Here is a 26,576-nt window from a genome sequence, read left to right on the forward strand (position 1 = left end):
CGCTCCATGTGGTGGCACCCTAAGCATCTGGTCAGGTGTTACACACGGTTATGTTTCACGTCTTCTACGTGATTATCAATATAAAATACATTTATGTGAACCATCAAAGTAATATTTAAGCGTGCTAACTGTAAGTTTACGATTGATACTAATTTAGCATTACGTGAGGCATAAAAATGGGCGTGCCAAAATTCTTCAGGTATATGAGCGAAAGATATCCATGCCTCAGCGAGGTTGTCAGGGAATATCAGGTGTGTACATACAAGTTTATAATTGAACAATTATGATGCTCTTACGAAATCACAATATCGAACGACATCTACAAATGTACATTAATTATCTCTCGAACGAAATGAATGAGACATAGCTGATCTCATGCTCTCACAAATATCGCAGATCTTATTTTTCAATCAGCCTGTTTTCTAAAAAAAAATTGGTTGGTCTTAATTTTTGCATACTGGTGATCAGTCCATTTCATACCATGTCCAAATACAGAGATTACAAATACTTGGTTCAATAAACTGGCCCGATACTTGCACACGATTATGATTCATAAATCAGATATCCTTGTTGATTCCAGTCGTGTAACAGCTTATATCGTTTGAAATCTATCGCAGCGATTGAATACTCTGCCGACCTCAGAACATTATCGTAACAAAATCTGTTACTCGACATCGGAGCTAACAAGTCTGTGTCAGGCATGTTGCAGACTTGTCAGGTTAAAGTCTTATAATGTTAATGTAACGGATGAATATTGCAAAATAATTTCTGTTCTGTAAACTAAGGGTTGACAAAAATTCAATAACCTGTAATAATGTGAAAGACATCTTACAACCGCAACTTTTTTGAAGACATTTTCAGATTTGAAAATGAATATTATTTTGTTCAATTTAGTGCAGATGATACTTGGGCAATATACCATGTATGACATCAAGATAAAATGGCATTAGCCTTCTAAGATTAAAATGTACATGCTTGTAGTGTTTGACGCAGTTCATTGAAAAATGAGTTTTTTGAAACATTCCTTGCATGTGCAATTTTATCGCCGAAAGCCAAATTATTTTGAATGACATGGACTGTCATAATCCAAAAATTTGTGAATGTTCCAAAACATTAAAACAATGAAATTCGTAATTACTTTAATCAGTAAATCATGTAATATAATCAGATCTTTTCATAATTACTCGCAGATGGGCAAAAAATAAGTAGAACAGGCGTAATGTAATTTATTACAAATGGCTGCAACTTATTGTATCTGGGCAGGAATATACTAGGTTTCAATTTTGACCTTGGTAGAGATGTCGGCTATCCAAAGTTTATTCTAAGAGTATATGCCACAGTTTCTACAAAAAAGCATATCATTTTTCAACGATATCTTTCAATTTTCAGATACCTGAATATGACAACTTATACTTGGATATGAATGGCATTATTCACATATGTTCTCATCCGAATGACTTGGATCCCCACTTCCGTATATCGGAAGAAAAAATATTTCGGGACATATTTCATTATATTGAAATATTGTTTCACATGATTCAACCACAAAAGCTATTTTTTATGGCGGTCGACGGTGTAGCACCACGTGCTAAGATGAATCAACAAAGGGGCCGCAGATTTCGCTCGGCTAAAGAAGCTGAGGTTTTAGAAGCCAAAGCGAAGGAAAGGGGCGAAGTACTTCCGAAGGAGGCACGATTTGACTCCAACTGTATAACACCAGGAACTGTATTCATGACACGTCTTAATGAGCAACTCAAATATTTTGTCACCTACAAAATAACAACGGACAAACTTTGGCAGAAGTGCAAAGTGATACTGAGCGGACATGAGGTTACTGCATACCACTAGCTTTTTCTACAGACTTTCGTATCAGGTGTCATGCAAAATAAATATGTCATATCGCGCAACTGTTTTGAAATATATTCAGTTGGAATTCTCATGATTAACTGTTTTCTTTTGACGAGACGTGCTATTTCCTCACCTAAAAATTTATTTCAGACACCAGGTGAAGGAGAGCACAAAATCATGGATTACATTAGATATATTAAATCTCAATCGAATTACGACAGTAACACAAGGCACTGCTTGTACGGTTTGGATGCTGATCTCATAATGCTGGGTCTGTGCACGCACGAACCTCATTTCTCCTTGCTGAGGGAAGAAATAAAGTTTGGAAATAAACAGAAGCGAGTGTCCACGCCTGAGGAAACCACATTTTTTCTTCTTCATTTGTCAGTAATGCGAGAATATATCGAACACGAGTTCTCTTCACTTAAGGATAAACTTTCATTTGACTATGACATTGAGAAAATTATCGATGACTGGGTACTAATGGGTTTCCTGGTTGGAAACGATTTTATTCCAAATTTGCCAAATTTACATATCGCTAACGGTGCCCTGCCAATTTTATACTTGGCTTACATGGAAGTGCTGCCTACCCTGGACGGTTGGTTCAATAATTCTGCTTGCCGGTAGCTTTGATGATTGTTTATCTCAACATGATACTAAATTTTCAGTTCCCTTGATTGACGTCATCGGCTAAAACGGATCTAATAATCAATCATAATCGAGCTTCTTTAATCATATTTGCTGATACAACAATGCAATGTCTTGCAGGGTACATAAACGAGGGCGGTACTTTGAAGTTGGATCGCTTTGAAAAATTAATGGAACGTCTAAGTCGGGTGGATATTGAACAATTTGCAGAGCATTATGCTGATTTAAAATATTTCGAATCCAAGACCGGTCGAAGGCCAAATGAAACGGAAAGGCACACTTATCACAATTCTGAAGATGCGTCAGAAGCCTCAGCAAAAAATCCGGGAAATAAAGATTTGGAAGATTTAATTAAATCTACCTACAATATGGTATGTAAACATTGTTCTTCGAATGCGCAATCACAAATCGATGCTAATACTTGTAGGGAATGCAGTTTTGCTTCTTATTGTGTTTCATTGTGGGGATTTCATTAGTATTTGCTTAGAACTCTTTTATACGTTGTTGGATCCGCGCGTGTATTTCTTTTTTCCCTGTCAAATTGGACTGAATTTTACGGTTTTCGAATAAAATTTCAGATTTCATTTCTCGATGGCTTGTTTACACCGGGTTCTAACATCTAAACACCGTAAAATTTGCTGGAATATAATGTGCTTTTATTTTACATACGGGTATTAAAAAATGCTGTGAAAAGTTGTATTTTTGATATGCAAGTACTCTGGCCATTTTGAGATTCTTTCTTTTCACCTAAGATAGACTAAAAATATGCTTAACATACATACCAAGTGACAATTGGGATTATTCTTCGTCTAGTGGTTACTAAAAAAAATAAAAAAATAAAAAATTCGAATTGACAAAATTTTGTTAAAAATTACCCACCCACGTCCAAAGAGCTGCATTCATCCAGAGTTGCATGTCGAGTATTTTTCTTATAGAACAATTTTTTTTCAGTACACAATTCTTTTTTTTTTTTTAACTAGGGGCTTCGCCCCTGCGCGCTTCGCGCGCCAACCCCATCTCTGCGCTACGCGCCTCACTATTTCCTTACGCATTATCTAGTAGACAGGCGAATTCCTTCATGTTGATTTGATGACAGGTCTGCACTTGCTGTCCACTTCAATTCCTTCTGTGCTTACTTTTCTTTTTTTCATCAATCTAAGCTTCCATTCGTTGGTTGATAATTGGTGTTCCTTCTCTATTGATATCGATCTATCTCCTTGACTCGCTGAATTATTTTTGCTACCGCTCTGCCGGTTATTCTCCAAAATCACCTTCTTTATATTATTTTTTTCTCTATATTTGCGTTGCTGTTCATTCCGCAAAACACCTCTTTCTCTTGTGGTCAACATCGATCCTGGTCGTCCTCTTACCTGGTTATACGAATATTTGATGGATATTATTCTATGGCTTATTTGGTTCTTCGCACTTACAATTTTATTTTCCTCTTTCTTTTGTGATACTTCCGACCATCCGCCATCTTCATCGCCTTGTCTGCTGCTTGAAACTCCTCCTTTCTCCATTGTCATCGTAAATCCTGGCTGTCCTTTTTACTGTTTGGTGATATATTTAGATTTACTATTATTTGATTGTTACTTTTCACACTTATTACTCACTATCTGAATTTTATTTTGGTACTGCAAGACATCAAAGTGTCCACTGTCTCCGTCGCCGGTGAAGAGTAGCGAGAATTGTGTTTCATTTTATGATCCGATCCGGTGTGAATGAATTTGTTCTTCGCGATACACGATTAAACATATCTTAAAAATGTCCGCAGCTGCAGCTTATTCTGCTTCTCCCCTGTATATTCTATTTTTATTCATATGTGATTTGTAATCACCAGGTGACCTAATCACAGCACCGTTTGACTCATTACCTGTAATAAAACCCGCAAATGTAGACTAATTATCCACTATATTTGAAACGATACTCAGTCTCACCTCTGCGTGTCGATCTTGAGTGCCGTATACACCATACGCCAACGCGCGAAAAAGACAATTCCCGTCGGGAATCATCTTGATAATTTTCGTTTGCATGTTCATTTTTTGCGCGTCAGAAACAGATACCTATAAAGATATTTGTCAAAGACTGTCATAAACAGCCGATGACAGCTGTCAAAGGGTTTGCTAGATGCTTTTTGTTTTGTTTTCGGCATCTCACCCCACCGCCAACTTCATGCGTATACTATTGTTATTATAATCTTTTTTTTACTATTGTTATTATAATCTTTTTTTACTATTGTTATTATAATCTTTTTCTACGTTCATTTGCTTGAAACTTTTTTATTAGATAGAGAGATATCAACCAAAGGGAAAACAATCCCACTTTGCCAATCAGGGTGAATATGGGAGGTGCTTTTAAACTTTTAGAAAATGGAAAAAAATGTTCAAGTTTCTTTAATTAATTTGGATTCCTTTTTTTCATAGTCACTGAACAAAGAATAATACAACATTGTCGCTTGAGTCATATGTTGGGCATATTTTTAGCCCATTTTAGAAGTGAAAACCAAGAATTTGAAAATTGGTGGAATACTTGAAAGATAAATGTACAACTTATGACTATGTTTTTTAATACCATATTGAAATTAGGTAGAAATGTAAGTACAAGAGCTCGAAAGAACGTGAAAATATCTATAAAAATCACCATAAACAATTAAGTAGACTGTAGACAAATAAGCTTTGCTCCTCAAACAACGTGGACATGAGCCATGGTAACAGCCTGTTCGTAACCAGCATTTCTATCACGTTTGCTAAGTAGTCAACAGAATCACACAGTGGCCTTTGGCTTGGCTTCGAGACTTATATCTATTAGTAGTACAAAATACCTAATAGGGATGAAAATCGGTGACTGTTCAAAAAAGTCGGCCACTTGACGTAAAATGCAAGATATGTATCAATATTATTCCTTTCAACTTTTCAATGTAAATCTATTGTCAAACAGTTTTCGGGCCATTCTGATGAAGAAGAACCATTAGACATGGATGACGATTCGGATAACGACGTTTATAACATGGAATTTATCCAACACAAGCGTGACTATTATATGAACAAGTTGGAATATGAAAATGTCGATGCGTATGTATATCTATTTATTTGGAAACATAAATTTGCTGATGATTAATAATAATTTTCTTGGCGTCGTACTAACTCTGAGCCCTGTGTTTAAAATAGGTTATCTTACAAATTTTACAGAATAACAGTGTATTCCCACATATGATACGATTAACGAATGACAGGTTAAATTTCTTTTAATTACGATTCTCTACGCCTAAATTCCTATTCTTACGAAAAACTTTTGAGGAATTCATCTTGAAAATCATGACACTCAAGGTGTGAGAAGAATAGGTGGTCCGATAGTGTCGACGTGTCGGGAATATCCATGGTAAGGGTGTCACTGTGTATTTCCGTTTACCGACAGTACCTGTATATGCTTGGCATATAGGCTCCCATTTCCTCAACTGCAAAGATAATAATACTAATTTTGAGGGTTCTTATACTATGGGGATACTGGATGTAAGCCTTATTTGCATTTCGCAGCTAGCAAGTAAATCATTTTTTTTATAAAAAGCAGTATATTTGATTTAAAGAAATGCCAAGGCTACATCTTCCACTTTTAACTTGGGTTTGCACCAAACTAAATCGATGTCGTGGCTGGTGATTTGTTAAGCAAAAAAATATCAGCGCATTACACAGCCTTTCTCCCACTTGACCTCGACTGACTCTAAATCTGGCCGATCCATCTTATTGAAATTGCAAACTTCATCGGATGTTTTCATCTTTATCGCACAGCTCAGTCAAGCAGCGGACGTGAAGTCACTATGCTTTTTCGAACAACTTGACGTGCCATGGCTACTACATGAATAGAAGAATGCCAACCTGACAAAAGATCTTGACATATTGCATTCCGTTATAAACAGTTGTGTGGATCATCTATTCTTCTACAACGATTGAGTGTTCATATTGACGGGTTATAATAAATTAAGGGTGGCTCACAAAAAAGTCGCGTTTCATTATTCCTGCTTAGCAAGTTGACGATCTGTAAACTCGCATGGCAATCAATTATTTGTTATTGGGACCTGTTCTTATACCAATATCAATTAATGTTTCGCGTCAATTTAAACGTGTGGCCATGATGAATAAGTGACTTGTAATATTTCAGAGATGTATTGAAATCGCAAGCGGAATGTTACGTCAGAGCGATTCAGTGGAATCTGAATTATTATTACAACGGGTGTTGCAGTTGGTCGTGGTATTATCCGCATCACTACGCGCCATATATTTCCGATATAAAGGGTTTCAAAGACTTGAAATTGGAATTTGACATGGGCCGACCATTTTTACCTTTTCAACAGCTATTGGCAGTATTGCCAGCGGCCAGTAGATCATTACTGCCAAAACCCTTTGAATCGTTAATGATTGGCGAACAGTCACCGATCATAGATTACTATCCAGCTGAATTCAAAACTGACTTGAATGGGAAACGGCAAGAGTGGGAGGCTGTCGTCCTTATTCCATTCATCGAAGAAACAAGTTTATTGGAAGGTAACCAAAAACCCTTCTATACTTGGAACACAACAATATTATCTGTAGTCCAATTATTCAGCTGATACATTGAACATAAAATGATGGATGTCATTTCTATTCATTGTTGTATTTGTATGCACACAGGGCAGTACACAAAATTTTTTAGAAAGATCGATCACACGCATACTGTAAATATTTGTCAAATCGGACCCCAAGGGTTTATGTTACCATCTCAAGTGACCTAGAGGAGTCTGTGGAGCAAATATTCACAGTAGGCAATATGACGTTTGAGGAAATTGCAGCAAAAGCTGACAGCCTTGATGGTCACCCAGTCTTACATTAGCATACTATTTATAATGCGATGGTCGAAAAGTGGATCCCGTAAATGTCTGTAGCTTGAAAATTGACAATACTCTGATCTTTGGACGGAAACGTATAAAGCTCGCCAACAGTTCTGCCGTTTGTGTGATATGAATTATAATCCGATTTAATTACTACGCAAGTTTAAAATACTGGAATTGATGTGATGGTCTCTAGTCTTTGTACGTCAATGTTTCAGCCACGAAAACCATTGAATCCAAAATTTGATAGAAATGAAATGAACAGGCCATGCATTTCAACAGCTCCTGTCATTTGTAAAGCCAAGTTTACAAACGTCGATAAATTCAGCCTAACAAGAATATTCGTTTTTACTTAAGGCATTATCCCATTCCCAATACACCATACAATTCAAATCCATACCAATTCCCGTTAGGAATTTACCCCCAGGCATTTTTATTGTATGCCGTCGACAACCTCGTTCTCCACTTTGACAAAAGTTTGCAATCGATGCTGAGTGATGCAGTTTCTTGTGAACCATTTTGTAAAAATATTGCTACCGATAGCATTTCTAGAGTGAACCAAACGCGCAAACAATAATCTTACAGTTGTAGATGCAAATATATAATTTTTATGGATATATTCAATAAAATTTGAAATCAATAATTAAATAATTTCCAATACGTAAACGAATGAAAAACCTCAAAATGTTAAAACAGCAATGGAGCCGTGTTACGCTAAGCTAACACCTGATGAGAAACAACGAAATTCCCATGGGCCGATGTACGTTTATTACCATACCACAGAAGATTTGGGTTTATACGAAGCTCCTCAGTATTTTCCTAAATTATCTACAAATCACGCAAAGCTTAAACTAATCAAGTGGGAAGATATTATTGTACCAAGAGAAAAACTAGTAAAGGGATTATGTCCAGGCATAAGACTGGATGTTTACTTCCCAGGATTTCCAACGTTGAAGCACATTAATCACACAGCTGAATTACGCAAAGCCAAGGTACTCAAAATCTTAAGCTTGAGCATTTTCTGTGAAAAGCAAATATCATAGAGATCGTTTTATCACACCGCGACAAATGATATCTGCTACGTCGTACACAATGCGTCTGTGAATATACGTTTTACTTGTTCTAGGTGAAAGTTTTCGAACAAGTGTCACGAGGTGAAAATATGATACTACAAATCGTGCCATCCGATGCACGAAACTTGGCTGACCTGGCCGGCCAAATACTAGGGACGAGTATTTTTGTTTCTTGGCCGCATTTGGTCGAGGCACGTGTTGTGGCTGTATCCAATCGTGAGGTGAAATACACTTTGTCAGCTGATCGAAATGAAACTATAGTAAAAGAAGAGATGAGAGGGCCTCTATCCGTCCAATGGAACCAGTCAAAGAGGGCGATTAGCGAAAAGTATGTTCAGCACTTGGGATACATATTATACACTCATAGCGTGTGCTATCATTTCAATTCGCAACGTATCATTAATCGTATCTTTTGTAGTTACATGAACCGGTTGGGAATTGATGTAGGAGAGACGGATGTTTTAGTGCATGCGTGCTTGATGACGGGTAGACGTTATATTTTTGGCACTCAAGGAAAATTGTCCTTGGAAAAACAATGGAGCGACGTACCGTCAGCTTTCGCACTTCAGGCAACCGTCGGTGATATAGCCGTACACGATTCTAGCTTTGTACAGTACAAAAACATTGGGGAAGTATTTACACCAAAGAGCATATGTTTTATGCTGGGACACCCGCATTACGGAGCTATGGGCGAGGTAGGCTGAAAATGCTACGATGAATTAAGTTGATAACGAGTCGTTGTTAAATCTATTTACCTACTACATGACTAGTTGGCATTAAATCATTACTTTCAAATAGGTCTCGGAAGGTGGTACTAGTACGAAAACTGGCAGAGTCAAGTTAGCCATGTGGATCACCGAGGAGCCAAACTTGGATTTGTTAAAACAATCACAATCAGACGCAAAATCGCGCTACATGCACGGCAGTATAGCGGCTCAAAGACTGGGAATTAATAGCCACTTGCTGAGCCGCATCACCGGTTCTATCTACGTCATGCAAGGGCCAAGAGAGCAATTAGAAAATCCGAAGCGTAACTTGGGACTCAACTTGAAATTTAACAAAAAAAACCAAGAGGTATCCTATCACATTTAAGTTGTTTGATAATAACCCGATAAATTTACCATCAAACCATCGAAAACTGAGTGTGGTATTGCTATTACTTGCAGAATATCGAAAGATTGATTCTTCAAATCACCACAGCTTCTTGACATTTGAATTCTCTGCAGTAGATAAATAGCCCATTTCCAGACACCGCTCGCACACAATCAGTCATACTATACCATTATACGGATCATTGCATTTTTCCTACATTCATTTATTTTTTTGTTTATTAATTTATTGAGTACATGGGTTTGAACCCATTATACATATAAAGCAATTAATTCCGGTTGGACGTGTAATCAAAAAATATCCGTACGAATAGAAATAGAGACTATAAAAGTGACCGGTCTTACCAAAAATAAATCAGCTTTTTTCGTAAGTGATGATAACTAGTAATCGTGCAGTGACCCGTTTCTAATAGACAGATTTAGTATAAATTTGAGTGAATTGTGGAATATGGCGAAGGAATCACACGGTAGAACTAAAACAATCCTCAACATCAACCGGTCCAGCTAGTAATTAGGTACTACGAATATTGGGGATACTTCGTTTGTAAACCCACAGTTTTATTCTGCACAGTGCTATGAATCTTCCAATAGATCTGCGAAAGAGAGCAACCCAGTCAGAGTTTTCGTTACAGATCATACTGAGTCTCTCAGAGGCCGATCAGCGTTGCGCCTCAATTGATCTGATAGGTGCCCAGAACTTGAGCTAGGTATAAGTGTCGTTCCCCCAATAGAAATTCGAATATGCTCAGGGCAGAGTCACAATCGACTATGTTATTTAAAATCTTGAAGGTACATACGGTATCTGTATAAGTATTTATTTATTTATTTATTTATTTATTTATTTGTTTATTTATTTATTTATAAATTATACGAACTCAAATCCCTTTGTACACGTCAAAATTAAAACCAGTGTAGGTAGCTAGCTAATAAATGTACAATGAAAGTGCATACAGAAATAACAGAAATATAATAGGGGGTGAGGCTAAGTGTTGAGTTTTATGATATATTGAGATTAATTTTCCGGTTTTCTCGTTTAAAAGATTCTAGATTATCTAAAGAACGAATGCTTAGGGATAGCTCATTCGAAATTCGAATAAGGCGATGACTTGTGTTAAAATATAAGTAGTTGCTATATGCTGTTAGGTCTTCGCGAAGTATACGAGGATTCCTAATCGGATAGTCAACAGTTCTTACTACAAACAAATCAGCGATGAAGTCACAACTAAGATCACCATTTAATATTTTAAAAGTAAGAAGATTATCGAAAGTTAAATGCTGAGACTTGATGCTACTTAACTTAAAGCGACGAAGTATGATATGATTTTAATGAGTACAGTCTAACATATCGCAAAGTCTCTCTGTAATCGTACTCCAATCTCGACATAGATTTGCTCATTTTAAGAGCAACGCCATTCAGGAACTCACTCTTTTCGATGAAAGAACTATAAGTTTCATAACACAGCTAGACTAAACAGTGGATGCATAGATCAATGCTGAATGGACTAACATAATGAACAGAGTTACCATCATTTCGGCATACTTGAAATTAATCGTTACTCTTGATATAAAGCACAACTTCTTCAACTCCTTATTCATCACGTAGTCAACATGGTGTATACAGCTCAACCTCTCGTCAAATACAAATCTGAGATCTTCATTCCGAGTAACATGAGCTAATGGTGATGAGTAGAGCTTATACCCCCAGAATATGCTCTGGAGGATTTCGAAGAACTGATAACGCTACATAAATTTACATATTTTAAATTAAAGACCATTTATTTCATACCAGTCAGAAACACTATCCGCGTCGTTTTGCAGGAGCATCGCGTCTTTCGTGGATTTCACAGGTTCATAGATTGTTAAGTCAACTACTAGTAATAAAAACTTAGAATAAAGTATTACCTGGCTCATATCATTAATGTAAATAACAAAAAGGAGCAGTCCGATTTTTTAATTTTTACCTACCGAGTTCTGCTAGATAGGTACGAGTTAATCTATGATCCCCTTAACACATCTTTGAATACCTTGTACACTAGCAAATCATGACTAACACGGTGAAAGGCTTTCACCGTATCTGCGTATATCGAATTAATTTAGGTCATGCTCGTAAACCTATGCATAATATCCTCTACATATACTGTGAGATTAGTTGCAGTGGATCTTTTGTTGGTATAAATCCCGTAATGTTCGGGGATAACAAGTTTGTAAGTAACGATGAATCTTTTTATCACAGCAGTATCAAACAAATCGACGAGAGCACATAGTCTGGAGATAGGCTTATAGTATTTGATATCCGTGTATTGTGCGATCAGGTGAAATAGTTGTATCTACGAATTACAAGTGGAAAAATTATTTCTACAACGCCATCTTCGGTAGAGAAAAATCATTATTTTCTCTCGATCGCTGTTGTGCAAAAATTTTATTCCGCACTCGCAATCGGTACTAAACACTGGATTCGTGAGAATTTTTTATTTCAACGCGATTTCTATAAATCTTTCCAATTTTTTATAGGTGCCAGGTTATACGAAAAAAGTTAACGGCCAGTGGTTATATAGTACAAAGGCTATCGACTTGATACGTGCTTACATGCGAAAATTTCCTTTGTTATTTGAAAAACTGGCAAGTAACGTGACAAATGACATCTACTACGAGGATGAGTTGTTTACAGAACCGGAGTAAGACTGGTTTTTGAAAAATTTATCAATATCAAATTTCAGAAGAATTAAGGATACCATCCCCTGTACCTAAAATATATATGTATCAATGCAATGTAGGTGTATGACGGTGAGTGCTGTATCATCTTGGTTGAAGGAACAACCGTTTTACAACATCGAAAGCTGCAACTGCGGGACTGAGAGTCTGGATTTTGAAGATATTGAGGAAATAGAAAGAGTGGTGGATGCATTTATTGAATCCCAAAAAAATTCCCCAACCGGGAAGACCGTAATGATGCAAGTCAAGCCACATTTATTGTTCAAGCCTAGTCTTCACATGGGTAACTTCCCTCCCGATGCAACTGCGCAACACAAAATTTATGACAGGATTGTCAGTGTCAGAGAAAGTTTCACCGTGCCTCTTGGATATAGAGGTACAATTTTTGCAATACAGAGAACAGAAAAGATTTCTGATTTAATGTACGACATTGTATTCGACAAGGAATTCGTAGGTAAGATTTGCATACATTGCTTCATAAACTGCATTATCCTTGTTATTTCAGACGCGTGCATCCGTCACGTTTCACACGCACCGTGTCATTTTGCGTAAAGTTCCCACGGGGGCTGTTGTAAACAAGCCATCATGTTCATTGTAATGGTCGCACGGCAGGTTCGCCGACGAATTTTGATGACGCATATCAGATTCTGCCGATTTGTTTACCACAGGCTCCCACAGGCACTTTGCACACAATGACACAGTATGAATAAGAAGCCTTTTCAACTTCTAATATGATTTGTGTACGGTTTAATGATTATTATTACAGGAGGTTTATCATTGAATATGTGCTCAGCCAATCGCGGTTATAGGCTAGCTCCTTCAGATTTCATAAACTTGTCCCATGGTTTTCGAGCTGAGAATGTCAAGTCAGGCAAATCGAATGTGGACACATCCGAACCGTCATCGTGGAGGTCGCCTTCGAATTCCCGAAATCATACCTCTCGTTCGAATACGAGTGCCTTTGCCTTGTTCAACAGCCAGGGTGGCCTTGCCCCAGCCTTTGTCAAGGGTGAAATGCAGTTTCCTGTATCACCGATGAAAATAATGAAAAAAAACAGTGATCAAACACAACTCAACCACAAAATTACCGCCGAGACAAATGTCCAGGACAATGTCAACGCACAGAGCAAAGCACGGGGAGCGGTATCGCAGGAGCAATCAAATTCTAAGGTATGAATATGGATGCATATTGTGTAGTAACTGTATAAAGAGATTAGTAACAAGACTTCAAGCTTCCGCATTGAAGTTGGATCAAATGTGAACCAGATATTTTTATCGCTTGACAATCCCGGTATATCACGGGGTCGTCTGTACTCGCATGGCTGGGCCTCCCAGAGAATTCCTATCATTTCATCCGTACCGTGCTAGTAGTCGTCTCTGTGTCAGCGATGCACCTCTCGAGCTTGCCCAATTACATACCCAATGTTCTGACATTACCGTTTACCCACAGGGCATTTCACATTACTTGTCAACACAAAGTTAGCCATTTCATCTCCTTGTCCATAGTTCAGATATTACATGTAATTAATAATCATATTGATTAATGCCCGCATTGTTGTGGGAAATTGTAGCACCTCCGTTCAAAATATACACTTGGGCGATTTTGGACATTTCATCATTGAACGTAGATTTGTACATTTAACAAGGACGACTGGTTTTTTTTTTTTATTTCTCGCTGAAATCATGTCCATAACCGCGAGAAGCTCTTAATTACCATTACAAGTTGAATTCTGTCGCTCAAAATATTCAATCTAAGTTCAATATTTAAACTGGATTACAATTTTTGAAACACTAAAAATTTAATCACAGTGGTTATTAAAAGCTAATAGATACTATAAATGTATATTCACACCTATATTCATTCGTATTGCACACAGGTTGAAAATGAAACAGCACAGATTGTACAGGATGGTAAGGGTCAATCTTTACAAAGATCATCAGAGTTTCAAGCTCTGTGGAACGAGTTACATCGGTTACAGGTAAGTTTTGTCGCAAGGTGCAACCGTTAATGATACCACTCAAATATCTTACCAGTGATATACGCCTGTTTAGAAGTCCAGTGGTTCAAACAGTCAGCAGAAATTACCAATGACACCAAATACCGAATCGAAGGAAACGCCGAGTACTGTGACCAATTCGGTGGGTTTGATTTTATAGTATAAACTTTACATACAAATTTCGTCTACTCGTCGATGATACGCGACTAACGGTACATATGAAATTGGTCAAAGTAAGTGAAAAATTTAACCATTTCTGTTTGCTACTCAAGCAGCCAAGGGAAGCTCACCTTTGGGTAAATACCAAGACTTAAATAGTACCGACGTAGGCGGCTTTTCAAGATGCGCTCGACCTCACTCCAAATCTTTCCTAAGCTACCATTTCTCCAAATTTCCTTATATCGTAATATTATTCTAACTAGATGTCGCCGATGTTGGTTTCATTTCTCCATCGTCGTGTCTATTGTTACCGTTTTTAAACTTTGATTTTTCATTTTTATCTATTCAATCAGAGACTTTCACACCAAACGCAGTTTTACTCGAATGAAAGTTCTATAGTAAACAGAATAACGAAACACTTTCATGAAATGCAGAATATTCTATTTGCAACTATAATAAATGCGATGACTGCTTTTTGAATTGTTGCGATCGCGATCAGAGCCAGGATTTTGACTATATGTTTTTTGAAAATTGCACCGGTAAGGTTGGAGCAAAGTTGATCGTATTCGCAGTGATCTCTACAGAGATTCGGAACTAGGTTTCAAGACCTGTTGATTTCAAGCATATTTCAGGGTTGAGTATAGAATACCAGACATGCATGCGACAGTTGAAAACTAGACTTGAACACAAAAGGTCTTGAACCCTACAACAACGATTAGAGTTTTTAAATCTGTCAACCACATTTGGCATTGACAATGTGGTGAAGACAGACACACGTAAATATGTCTATCAGCTAAAAGTGGCATAGTCGAAAACTTTATATTGTAAAAACTGTATTGGGTGAAAAACTGGCAACAATGTCCAGTATTACTTCTGCCTCGGAGAGTGTAGTGAAAAATCGGTAAGGAAATTGAAAGGGGCGTCGGTCGAACATTGGTGGATGCGGCATGCGATGTGCTGTATGCCGGTTCTAGAATTTCACCAATACTAACAAATTGATTAAGACTACAGAAACACTCGGAGTTGGAGGTGTCGCATCTTTTGACAGATACAGGAGAGTGTGCACGGAAACAAAATTAGTCCATTTAAATTCTGACGCATGACGTTACATAGTGGATAACCCTGTTACATAGCATAGTTCTTAGTTTCTATTTTAGGTAACAATACCAATTCTCTAACAATAATGATTATGTATGACAGCCTCAAGATCCCAGTGCTTTTTTGAAAGCGATGTTAAAAATCTCAGATGATAATTCGAAAAACAATACTGCATCATCCAACAAACCTCCTGCATTCCCACAATTATCTAAATCTTCAGATGCACCACCTCTGGTACAACAGTTATTCGATGTACGTTTTGGTATACACACAACACGTTCGGCATTTAATGAAATCTTTGCATCTATGTTTCAACTCGAAATTAGTAAAATTGTTTCGACTAAATTAGACTCTTACAGATATTGTGTGAAGCAACGACTCCTCATAATCGGATAAAAAAGAATAAGAGGGAAAAATATGTAGAAATTAAAACCTGCACAGATGTTAAGATTTCTTTTCAATGCCAGAATGTGATTTTTCTATCAGGTATTAGCAATTGATTGATAATATAACTGCTTTTTATAGCATGCCAGACAAGTGGAAAATACTAAAAAATCGAATACAGTATCCTATTGTTCGCAACTGTTGACATACTTTCAACTAAAAGGTATGGGCATGCCTCGCTACAGTTATTCACCGAACAAAGAGACTAACTTCGTATGCGCACGTATCTTCTTACCCAATGGAAGAACGTTCGCTGGTGAGTTCTGTCAGAGCAGGGAACTCGCCGCTGAAAGTGCCGCTAAGAGAGCGTATACGGTAAGGAAAACATCATCATTGGAAGAAAAACTCAAGAGTCAATTGAAATTTCTAACGAAATACCGTGCTTCAATTTCAGGAATTGGATTTGAACAATATACCAGACCCAGGTGTCAATATATTACCTACGCCTCCTCAGCAGTGGTACAACACTCGTCACAGGGCAATACATCCACAAAATATTCGACCAATCATAAACGGTCCACCTCCAATGCCACCAATGATGGTGCCGAATCCGTTTATGAGCGTATTCAATGGTAGTTCAAATGTACCGCAAAGTCCAAATAATTCGAGTTTGTTGCCAACATTTTCTCAGACCAGACCTCAGCAAAGACCTCATCCTGGTACTGGAAATAGTTCCAAGAATTGGAGAACCGAAAATAACAAGTCTGAGCAGAGAAAAACTGCCGCTTTTGTACCGCTACAAGCACAGAAACAGCATCGCAGTGCAAACCCAAGAAATATAACCGGTACTGCAAACTTGATTGACAACTTGCACCGCAAGCAACAAGAGAGGAAAGAAACTGAAACTAATGAAGAAACCACATCAAAGGTTCGATACAGCATTTATCATTAAATATTTGTGTAATTTAGTATTTCGCCAGCAACTAAAAAAAAGAAAAAAAAAACAACATTATTCTAGGTGAATACACAGAGCGTTCTAAGATATCTCAATCTCGCCATTACCTTCAGCATTTTCAATTCCATTCTCCTTATGGTATATTTCAAGGTTTCATAAAGGACATCACCAGCCAAGTATTACATTTCAAAAAAGAAATTAGCACAGTAGCGATCAGTCGATTATGAAAATCACCGATAGCAATAATCAACTTTTATGAAAATCATATAGTATGCTTTTAGCGAGTGAACAAAAATGTTGATTCCAGAGCGAAGATACAATAAATTGATAACTAAGTAGGAAAAAAAATTCTATTCCAATAACAGATAAATCAAGAAAACAATCAGCCAACAAAGGAAAATCTCTGGCATGGGAATTTTGCAGTTCATTTTCAAATCACGATGAAAGACATTTTCTTGTTAATCTTTTCAGGTTCTCCTCCGGTTTTGGTGGGATTTCTGAATTCATATTAATTTGCTAGCATCTCTCGAAAAAATATCTGCGCCGTAAGCTCAATTTTTTTCTCCTTTATTTTTTCAGAATGAATTCACCTGGTAAATATCACGAAAATTAATAATGGCTAACTGTGATTTCACTAATCGAGCGATTACTAGTTCACTTTGGTTGAGTTTAGGGTCATTACATTCTCTGTTTCTTACAATATTCTTGATACCCCTAATAGACCTTTCAAGAGTATCAGCGGGTTTTGGTTCGACTATCATGTGGTGGTTAATGCTGTATATATATATGTGGGTTACAACATAACGTGATATTTTTGTTTTGTATTGTTTGGAAGCTGGGGAGTGGCAGGGAAAGGAATGAGAGACCATCATACTTCCTTGTTCTCTATCTAATCAAATACAAATGTGATGTTTTGTTACTATTCGTTTGTGCATATTACAGTAACGGGTATCTAAACATGTGTGTATTCATTCGATTATGTTGTCATAATAATTTCTACCGTGTTCGAGTATCCACTTTTTGAGTTCAATTTTTAATGTTTGAAAGCTACTATTTCGTAAATCTATCAGGATTTCGTGTATTATGAAATGTAATCTGCTTGTTGTGTTGATCTCAGTTTCTCTATGTGTAGCTCGCTGTTAGTCACTAATCTTCTCATATTGCATTGACGCTTGATTGTTCTTTTTCTTTGGGCGTTTACGTTCTTATGTACTATACTCGATAATTTTTTTATAACTGTCTGTCTTGCGACCAGGTGTCCAGATTATGCCACGAGTATTTCAACTGGTTAGTCAATACTTGTTTCTGCTTAAATTGAAACCTTGCAAACCTCAAGTTTTTTAGCACCCCATAACATACTAAGAGGGAAATGAAATTAAAAACGGCCATGGCCAGGTCAGGAAAGTATTTCGGTTAGTCAATCCTTAAATATATGACGCGCATAAAAACGTAAAACAGTAATTGTCCTGCAGTTCAAAGGATTGATCGAAATGGAGGGCCCCAATTTAATCGATCCAATGCCAATATCGCCAAAGGCAAACGATAGTTCGTCCTGTGGGTTGCAAGGAAGTTGATTGCTTGCATTTAGAGTGAACATTTTCGTCTTCTCCCATAGATAGGAACACGTTTACGTGCGTAGTTGTGAAAAATGTTGAAGTTTTACATAAATTTAATTGCTAACTGAAAACTAACCCATTGGCTACCGATATGCTTGCTAACGTTGTTTGACCATACAATTCCGTTGTTGGTCTCATTTTTGACACAGGTTTACTATATGTTCAGAAAAATTGTGACGAGAAAAAAAAAACCTTCATTTACTTTTTAACCGTCATCGCGAGTCAAGATCAATATATGCTAGCGGATCATGTCCAACCGTTATCTGGATGAATGTAGCTGCCCTTGGTGCTCCGTAAATTACCGTGTCGACTATGGATTATGACCGTTAAGTTATGGTTTTATGTCCACCTAAAATGATTGCCCACCCCCCCGAGCCTATAATCATATTTTGCGGACGGTTTAAACATGTGCAGCCTTGCTGTCAGTTTCTCTTTTCTATTGTAATTGTTGGTTTTCACACATTGAATTCTCTGAATCCAGGTAACCGGGTCAAAAACAACAGACACTCCAAGGCCACAAAATATACAAAATGGGCTCCAGAATTCACTGAAACATCAACAAAAATCGGCAAAGCAGAGGAGATCGCGAATTGCTGCCAATTTTGGCTCTGTTTCAGTTGCTAATGGAGCCGGATCAAAATAACGGAAATAATATACGAGTGACAGACATTGAGAAGCAGTTCAATTCTTTGGGTCTCATTCATCGTGTGTATAGTTGTAAGACAAAATATATTGAATTATTTACATGGCTGGTATGTCAGATTTCTTCTGTCAAACGATTAATAATACTTTACAATATTTGTGTTTTTTAAGAATGTCTTAAAAGTAAGGTACGTTGTTCCTTAAAATTATTCAGTTCACTCACAATTCAGTATGCGGGTTGTCCAAAGTGTGTATAATAGTTCGGTATTCGGCGATCTGAAGTGTATACAAGATCATCAGTATATGACGCATGCACAATCCTTACGTTCAGGTTACGGTTATTTGAATGATTCTTTTTCATGCATACACCCGTGAACTCTTGGGACAACAATTGGCAACAATAATAACGGCGCGCGCATGATACGGCAATTACACGCAACCATTGAAATGGGAATTATTGAATCCAAATTGTTTGTAGTTAATATATTAGTTGAACGAATTGCGATCGTTCTTAGTTATTAGACATTATTAGACGATTTACGATTTTCGCGAATCAAATAGCAAGTCGACTGGTACATAAAGATATTTATGGAGGAAACTGCTCTGCAACTTGTGCATAACGAAAAAAGTTGATTGATTTAGAGCCTGATAATTGAGGCTATTAAATATCGAACGAACATATACCAGGGCAGAGAACCGATGTAGCGGAAATCAGTTCTACCCGGCCATGCAGTTCGAGTTCTACTGAATCAAATTTAAAGAAATATGATCCCACGTGCGGCCGTTCGGCAAATGACAATTAGAGTCGATCATACAAATTCGTTATTAGCGATTCAGTTTTCCGAATAAAAAGTTATCTCTAAATTTTTGTTCGACCCTGGCTCGCCGATTGCGGTCACTATTTTATATTCACTGCGAATGCAATAGATGACCGCGGCAGAAGCCAGAAATTTCTTTTGTAAAACTGGATTACGCAAAATTGGCACCTACTGTACCAATTCCCCGGAAAATTGATAAAAATTTACACCCCCCAAGTACCCATATTTCACTGTACAACTGACGGTAATTACATGGTTGTGGTCGAGGTTTTGGCTCATGATTCTATTGCTCTTGGCCTTGGAAAAGAGTTGGTCAAGCTCGGAAAACGACGGTATTTCTGTAATTGGATCGATTTTCTTTGGTAAAAATTATTAAATCAGGAGCTAATATTTGCTATATAGTATATTTGCAAAATATATCGCTCAGGCGTACAGATATAATTATAACTGGGGACAACAGTTGTTTTTTCAACAGGATCGCACAACCAAAACACATGTCAATTTATTCGCCAAACTAGTTGGCCGGATCTCATAATTGTGTGCAGATCCATATAGCCAGATGACTTTTCTTCGTCCATACAAATTAATTAGGGTAATATATCATGTATAACTGTCAAATTGGCCGGGCTAATTGAATAGCCGATGCTGTAATCGTTGAATAAGAAGTCATATTCTGAACATATTTATGAATCAGGTACTAGACTTTATCCACGCTTCAGAGTTATATAGAACAGAAATGATGCGTGTTGAAACAACTTGTCCAATCTCACAGCAAACAGACCCAAACAATGTCACGATTTGAATCAGCAGATACAGCATGGTATAACAATGACAATAATCTCAATTTTACTGATCATTCTTACTACTTAGTTGCTGTATGACGTTTGAAATGAAATAATTTCAAGCTTCATTGAATCAATCCGGGAGTCGATTGGCGACAAACCAAACCAAAATCTTTAAGTATGTCGCATAAGCGTCCTTTATTGCGTCGTACGCGCAGCACGTCCCGTATGAACATATCCTTTCGTTCTTGGCTAACCGGAGGAGCGTTTGCATTCGACAAAGCCACTCGAAGCCACTGGGTAGTCCACTGGTGGTAAGAAATACATAATTCTAGAAGAACTTCTGCGTGAGGCTCCAGGCTACAGCGTGCGACATCTCCACCTGTCGTATACATTGAATAATTATCAACCGGCGGATTAAAAATCATGTACGTTATTACATCATAATGATAATAATCACGATGGCAGGGGGACGGGGCGGGAAGGGGAGGGGAGGGGTATGCACGTCCTCATAACAGGCACATTTCAAGAAGGGTCCGGTGCCTAGTAGGGCAGAAAACCATGATACATTGCGTAACATACAATTGAATAATGAAATTTGATGACTTGTTCCGGAATAGTTCATTTGTTGGCTTCAGTATTTTCAATCGCCTGGAGTAATTATTGTTCAGACCGCTCTGCACATGGATAATGATTGAACTGTTGGGAACGATTAGGATCGCACTCTTTGAGTGGCTGTATAATAGTTTAAATCATAACAAATAGCTGATTCTCGTACCAACGCAACGAAGAATCGTACAAACTAGTTCCTGACCAAAGGTCTCGATGAACGTTTTTAAATGTGGGCATTGTCCAATGGCGTGACTAAGAAAACTCCCAGCAGCTTTGGCGATTCCCACCTCAGGAAGAGACAAGCACGCAATTCCTGAAATAGTGTTAACGGTGATGTATCTTTGGTACAAATTCGGTCCACCGCATAAATTCACGGGTATCAAATATTTGCTCACCACATCGTAAGGTTTCAGGAATTTGTTGCGGGATGTCGAGTAACAATTGAGAAGTTTTCTTGCATATTTGCGCAAGCAGAACAAGATACGCCTGCAGCAAGTCCGACAGATCGGACAGGTTACCTCCAGCTGTTTGTATTGCGGCAACTCCGTTTAAAGTGTAACCGTTCAACTCAGCAAAAACTGGTGCGATAATGCTGCAAGAATCTCTGCCTAGCGCTAAAACTAGCTGACGTAATAAATTTAGAGCCGCCGGGTGAGGAGTCGTCTTGTAAGAGGTAGTGAGTAGCAGAAGTAGAGGGCGTGCCTCGGCTTTTGGGTGAGGGAGGGACGAAAGAGATTTTTGCACACAGATGTGCATAGCTTCCAGAGTCATGTAATCTTTTCCCCATTCGCTGTCTGTGACAATCCGATTGAATAACGGCACCAACCCGTCTAGCAACGCTTTACCAACATGGCCCTCCAATGTTGAGAACAAGGTTGTCGCCATTTTCAATTGATTAACAACGGAACCTCGAGCCTTGGACGGCGGCAGCTGCAACAACTCGTGCAATCGCCTCACGCAGGGACCAAGGGTAGAATCAAGATGTTGCAGTTGAAGATCCGTAGAAGGTAACGAGTTTAACAACTTTCCAGCAGCGTACATTAGTCGAAGACCTACACAACCCCCGGGTGGCACGTTTGGCAATGTGCACCCAATAGTTTCGAGTACCGACGGAGCCAACGGTGCCAGGTGTGGGCCACATTCTCGAGCCAAGTCTTTCAACGCCATGCTAGCTGCCGTAGCGGTGACAGGACCCTGGGCTAATCCCAATGCGACTAGTCTCAGGCATCCCTCCAGCCACGGTTCGGGATGCTCTCCAATCCATTCTGCATAAGCACCAATCGCCGTACAAGCACTGGAAAGTACTTCGCCGGGATATCTGTGATAGGGTATTTCTGACAAGACAATGCTGAGGAGAGGTGGTATATAACGCCTCTCGTGAGACTCGATGCTGCCCGACAAAGCTTTGAAAGCGTGCAGCGTGGATTCAACTTGATTCCATTCATCGAAATTGTCCGGAGGTTGACTCAGCCTTTGACCTAGTAGCTCTAGCAGTTCTACACCCAGTACGTTGTAGCAATAGGCCAGAGTATCGGCAGCATCTTGTCTGTAACATCTGAGAAGCTCTCTGTCGTCTTCGTCCCCGGCTTCCACCGCTGACAAGGGAAGCGTAGCTTTTCGCAATAAAGCCTGGGCGAGACGAGCATATACCGGTTTTAAAGCCAGCAATGCCCGAGCTTCAACCGGTGGATCCAGGACGTAAAAGTCGTCCTGCAGGCTGTACCAGAATCCAAATGGTATACAGCTGCTTCTTTCTTCCGTGGGATAGCGACCGGGCAGCTCTGAACACTCCAGTAACAGCTCAACCAGCTGTTTTGCAGCCCATTTCTTTTTTTCATCACCCTCTCCGCTCAAGGCCAAAAGAAACGTCCTACTATGCGCATGACCAAATGTTCCAAGTATATCATAAAAAGCTTGACCGCATTCTTGACGGACCGACCATATCAACCCCTCCGTCCATTCCCATAACAAAACAGGCGTACTGACCAAAGCCGGGTTTCTCAGCGTCAGATTTAAACATTCTTGAACAACCTCCCATCCACTACTGGCTTCCAAATCAATTTCTCTGGGAAAATATGGATAACGAGGATGTCAATTTTGACAGAACTGTTATCACAGTGTACATGTATCAAACGACGCCATACCTCCGGGGTGCATAATGCAAGGCAGCTTGTAGAAAATGCTTGAATAAATGACTCGTTGCTTCAAGAGGAATCTCACCCAGTTTCAGCCAAGACAATGCACATTCCAGTCCAAGGAGAAATATTTTTTGGTTGTTTCTCCCAGCTACAACGTGATCCAAGTTTGAAAATACATCTAGAAGTAGCAGGGCAACTCTTTGCCAGCTGGCTATGAGGCTTTGCCTAATCTTTGTCTTCGTCGTACCGTGACAATTTTCAAACTGACAGAAATAGAAAAACATAGAATAAAAATATCAGCATACGATACGGTATTGTGCCGAAAGAATAGTACCTACTTACACAAGCGAATCATGAATACTTATAATCTGGCAGTGCACACGTGCCTGTCAATGCCGTGTCTAGTAAGAACAACTTAACCCGATTGCAAATCATGCCACCAATGTATCCAATGATGTGAGCTTGATTCTGGTACTTGTGTAAATATGCACTCTTCTCACAATCGTCGATCATTGAAACAGAGCAACATCGTATTCTCTACAATTTAATAAAGTAAATATATATTTTCTGCTTCAGCAAGGATCAATCGTCAGGCTCTATCGGAAATACAAGTAGTTGTATTTTGAGAAAACTACGTAATTGTACATCGTATCATATATCTATGTCAAGGCAGCATTTGTGGAGAAAACACGTGGCTTACGTGGGAAATCATTTTGCATTCTCAGTCCTTAATAAAAGAGAGAGTAAAAGGAAAAGCGTTCCGAGGAAAGTTGGTGTTCTTAAAGTGCCGTTGGTGAAAAACTGTGTTACAGTATTTTACGTCAAAGAGATTTAGCATGCTTGACTGATAACTATGGCTACTGGCTTCAGATGCACATATTTGATACTCAGGGCCAAATTAGTCAACACGCTGAGTAGGCCATAGCCTAGGTCGGCACAAATCAGGGGGCGGCAAAACTTAGGAGCGACATGTTTTTTAAGTAGTAAGTAAATATGGTTCAGGGAAATAGCTGAGCGCCACACAAATGGAAATGCATTTAATAGAGTTTTTCGAAAAATCAGAGAAATTTTTAAGCCAATGCAAAAAAAAAAAAAAATCCTAAAAAATAATTAATCGACTGAACACATTCGTGTACTCATTACAAACATTTCTTATATTTTAGATAAATTAAAGGATGAAATTATTACCAACGAGAGTTGATTCCGGTTTCAAATGCGAAATCGACAGCGTAATAAAACGATAAATTAATGAAGTAGGGCAATGTTAATTTTTGAATTGTACTTTCCGCTTTGTCTTTCAATTTTACGGGGCAATGGAAAATATTCTTCCAAATTATGTAAAAAAAATCTACGTGAAATGTGGATGAGTTCGGAAAATATATAGAGACAATTACCGTACATGGAAAAATGAAAAATTAATCTTCGTTACTTCAGCTTTGCATCTCTGTGACTAAAAATACATTTCGAAAAGACTGACTAGCGTACAAAAATATTTCAATTGGAACAGAGATAGTATTAGTCAATATTTTTCTTCACAACCGTTAATACCAATCACTAATTCTATTAACTCTTCGCAGCTTATACATTGTACAGTCGATGAATTTCAATTGATTATTGCTATCAACACTTTTCAGAAATGATTAGATCGTACTATTTCTGTTATATTTCGAATAAGTTTGTTATTCATTGAATCTTTTTAACATGTATTTTGAGTAACAAAAATGCAAAACTTAGCTACGTAAGTTTTTCTTTTTTTTTTAATTTTCGATGTACGGTAGCCCTCTCTGAATATTTGTTAGTCGCATCCCCATTTTAAACAGATTTTTTCACATCATTTGGAATAATATATACGGTTGCTTCGCAAAATTAAAAATAAAATTTGATAAAAACTGATAATAATCATTTTCGATCTATCAAGTATTTCATTTCATTTCACTGAACCTACGCTGCGTTAAAAGGGCAGCTTTTGTGCACAAGCCTAGGGCGACGGTTAGGCTTAATCCGCCACTGTGGACACTTACCTCCACAGGAAGAGCGGAAAGAACTCTTAGTAGGAGATCCAACATTAAAGGAGTATCACAAGACAAATTGCTGATTACATCTTCAACCAAGCTTTTACTCTCTTTTCTTCCTTCCTCCGATGCTTGAATATTAATGAGAACCACGGCCAGCTGAAGTTATTAAATATATTGTTCAATGTTCCTTACTCAACAAAGTTGCCCTGCAGATTAGTGCGATAAATTTCACTTAGGGCTCTTATTCTAGAACATTATCGCCAGGGATGAAAGGGATTTTCCATTTGAAGCAAATTTTTGATAGAACTAAACAACGTGTCCCATCTGTGTCACCAGTGATACAAGTTAACCGAACAATCCGTTGGGTATATCGAGAGGACCTTACCGCTTGACACAGTTTGGAAAGCACCAACATCGGGGCTTCTGTTTTCTTGATGCCATCGAGCAGGCGATCCTTCAGTACCAAATATTCATTTTTTGGAACTTGATCCCATTGTTTAGTTAGTTTCGAGTATAGGGTTGTGGCACCAAAACATTGTACTTCCCAGCTCTGGATTGTTGGAAGTAATGCAATGACCCATATGTTATTTGATGACACGCAAGAAAATTCTGTTATGTAAATATTCACCTTGGTCGGTTCGATCAAGTCCCAAACAAAACTCCAAGCCTCGAAGGATGCCTGTATCTGTAAGAGCCATGAATGAGTTTCACTGGTTCCAGTCGCGTAGAATCGCATTACAGCCTCTTCTACTGTGAGTGCACGATCCATTTCACTTCAATTGCAGCACAATTTCGTAAGACAGGTTACTAATTACTTCCAATGAAAATCACTCCCAAAATTAATGGTTATGACATGGCTTATTCTAGGTTGTGGGGGAGGTTCATAGAGACTTCTATAACAACTGAACATCATCGGCAAAGGGTGACAGATGCTTCAGCGGTTACTCAACTATATTTGGTACGCATTGTTTTCGATGATACTCAAATATCCTTTAAGGATACCCGTCATACCAAGGATCAACCTAACCTAACCTAACCTAACCCATTTACTTCTTTTTCTTTTTTAGGCCGTTAAGCTCGGTCCAAGCCACGAAGTAATACTAAGGAGA

At 38.2% G+C, this 26,576-nt stretch overlaps 2 protein-coding genes across 6 annotated transcripts; one reads left to right on the plus strand and one right to left on the minus strand.

Moving 5' to 3' along the window:
- Positions 1–19,258, plus strand: LOC124181679 (5'-3' exoribonuclease 1). Of its 4 annotated transcripts, none has more exons than XM_046568455.1 (20): positions 1–251; positions 1,390–1,830; positions 1,999–2,446; positions 2,617–2,867; positions 5,434–5,567; positions 6,652–7,034; positions 8,054–8,349; positions 8,484–8,758; positions 8,849–9,125; positions 9,229–9,504; positions 12,051–12,214; positions 12,314–12,705; positions 13,018–13,421; positions 14,129–14,230; positions 14,304–14,390; positions 14,524–14,544; positions 15,608–15,757; positions 16,031–16,264; positions 16,344–16,817; positions 18,942–19,258. In XM_046568455.1, exons 1-20 carry the CDS (start codon positions 177–179, stop codon positions 19,101–19,103), a joined length of 5,046 nt encoding a protein of 1,681 aa, XP_046424411.1. In that variant the 5' UTR covers positions 1–176; the 3' UTR covers positions 19,104–19,258. The 4 variants fall into 4 exon arrangements, with proteins under 4 accessions (XP_046424411.1, XP_046424412.1, XP_046424415.1 ...); XM_046568457.1 differs by lacking the exon at positions 1–251 and adding an exon at positions 573–718; XM_046568456.1 differs by lacking the exon at positions 14,524–14,544.
- Positions 17,623–26,576, minus strand: LOC124181680 (importin-13). Of its 2 annotated transcripts, XM_046568461.1 has the most exons (8): positions 26,096–26,576; positions 25,853–26,017; positions 25,474–25,623; positions 23,459–23,715; positions 21,710–23,379; positions 21,481–21,627; positions 20,960–21,084; positions 17,623–17,679 (listed from the first exon to the last, which is right to left on the minus strand). In XM_046568461.1, the coding sequence occupies exons 1-8, from the start codon at positions 26,234–26,236 to the stop codon at positions 17,638–17,640; spliced, it is 2,697 nt and encodes an 898-aa protein (XP_046424417.1). In that variant the 5' UTR covers positions 26,237–26,576; the 3' UTR covers positions 17,623–17,637. The 2 variants fall into 2 exon arrangements, with proteins under 2 accessions (XP_046424417.1, XP_046424416.1); XM_046568460.1 differs by lacking the exon at positions 17,623–17,679 and having other exon boundaries at positions 20,306–21,084; positions 26,096–26,574.

Source organism: Neodiprion fabricii, chromosome 4, assembly GCF_021155785.1.
Source record: "Neodiprion fabricii isolate iyNeoFabr1 chromosome 4, iyNeoFabr1.1, whole genome shotgun sequence".
Lineage (NCBI taxonomy): Eukaryota > Metazoa > Arthropoda > Insecta > Hymenoptera > Diprionidae > Neodiprion > Neodiprion fabricii.

Excerpts from the sequence above, each read along its gene's own strand:
- LOC124181680 (XM_046568460.1), bottom strand. The coding sequence starts at position 26,236 with ATGGATCGTGCACTCACAGTAGAAGAGGCTGTAATGCGATTCTACGCG. Across the intron at positions 26,018-26,095 it reads ACTTGATCGAACCGACCAAG|AGCTGGGAAGTACAATGTTT; the intron begins GTGAATATTTAC and ends CCAACAATCCAG. Across the intron at positions 23,380-23,458 it reads TTGCATTATGCACCCCGGAG|AGAAATTGATTTGGAAGCCA; the intron begins GTATGGCGTCGT and ends ATATTTTCCCAG.
- LOC124181679 (XM_046568455.1), top strand. The coding sequence starts at position 177 with ATGGGCGTGCCAAAATTCTTCAGGTATATGAGCGAAAGATATCCATGC. Across the intron at positions 9,505-12,050 it reads TTAACAAAAAAAACCAAGAG|GTGCCAGGTTATACGAAAAA; the intron begins GTATCCTATCAC and ends AATTTTTTATAG. Across the intron at positions 16,818-18,941 it reads ATGAAGAAACCACATCAAAG|GTAACCGGGTCAAAAACAAC; the intron begins GTTCGATACAGC and ends CTCTGAATCCAG.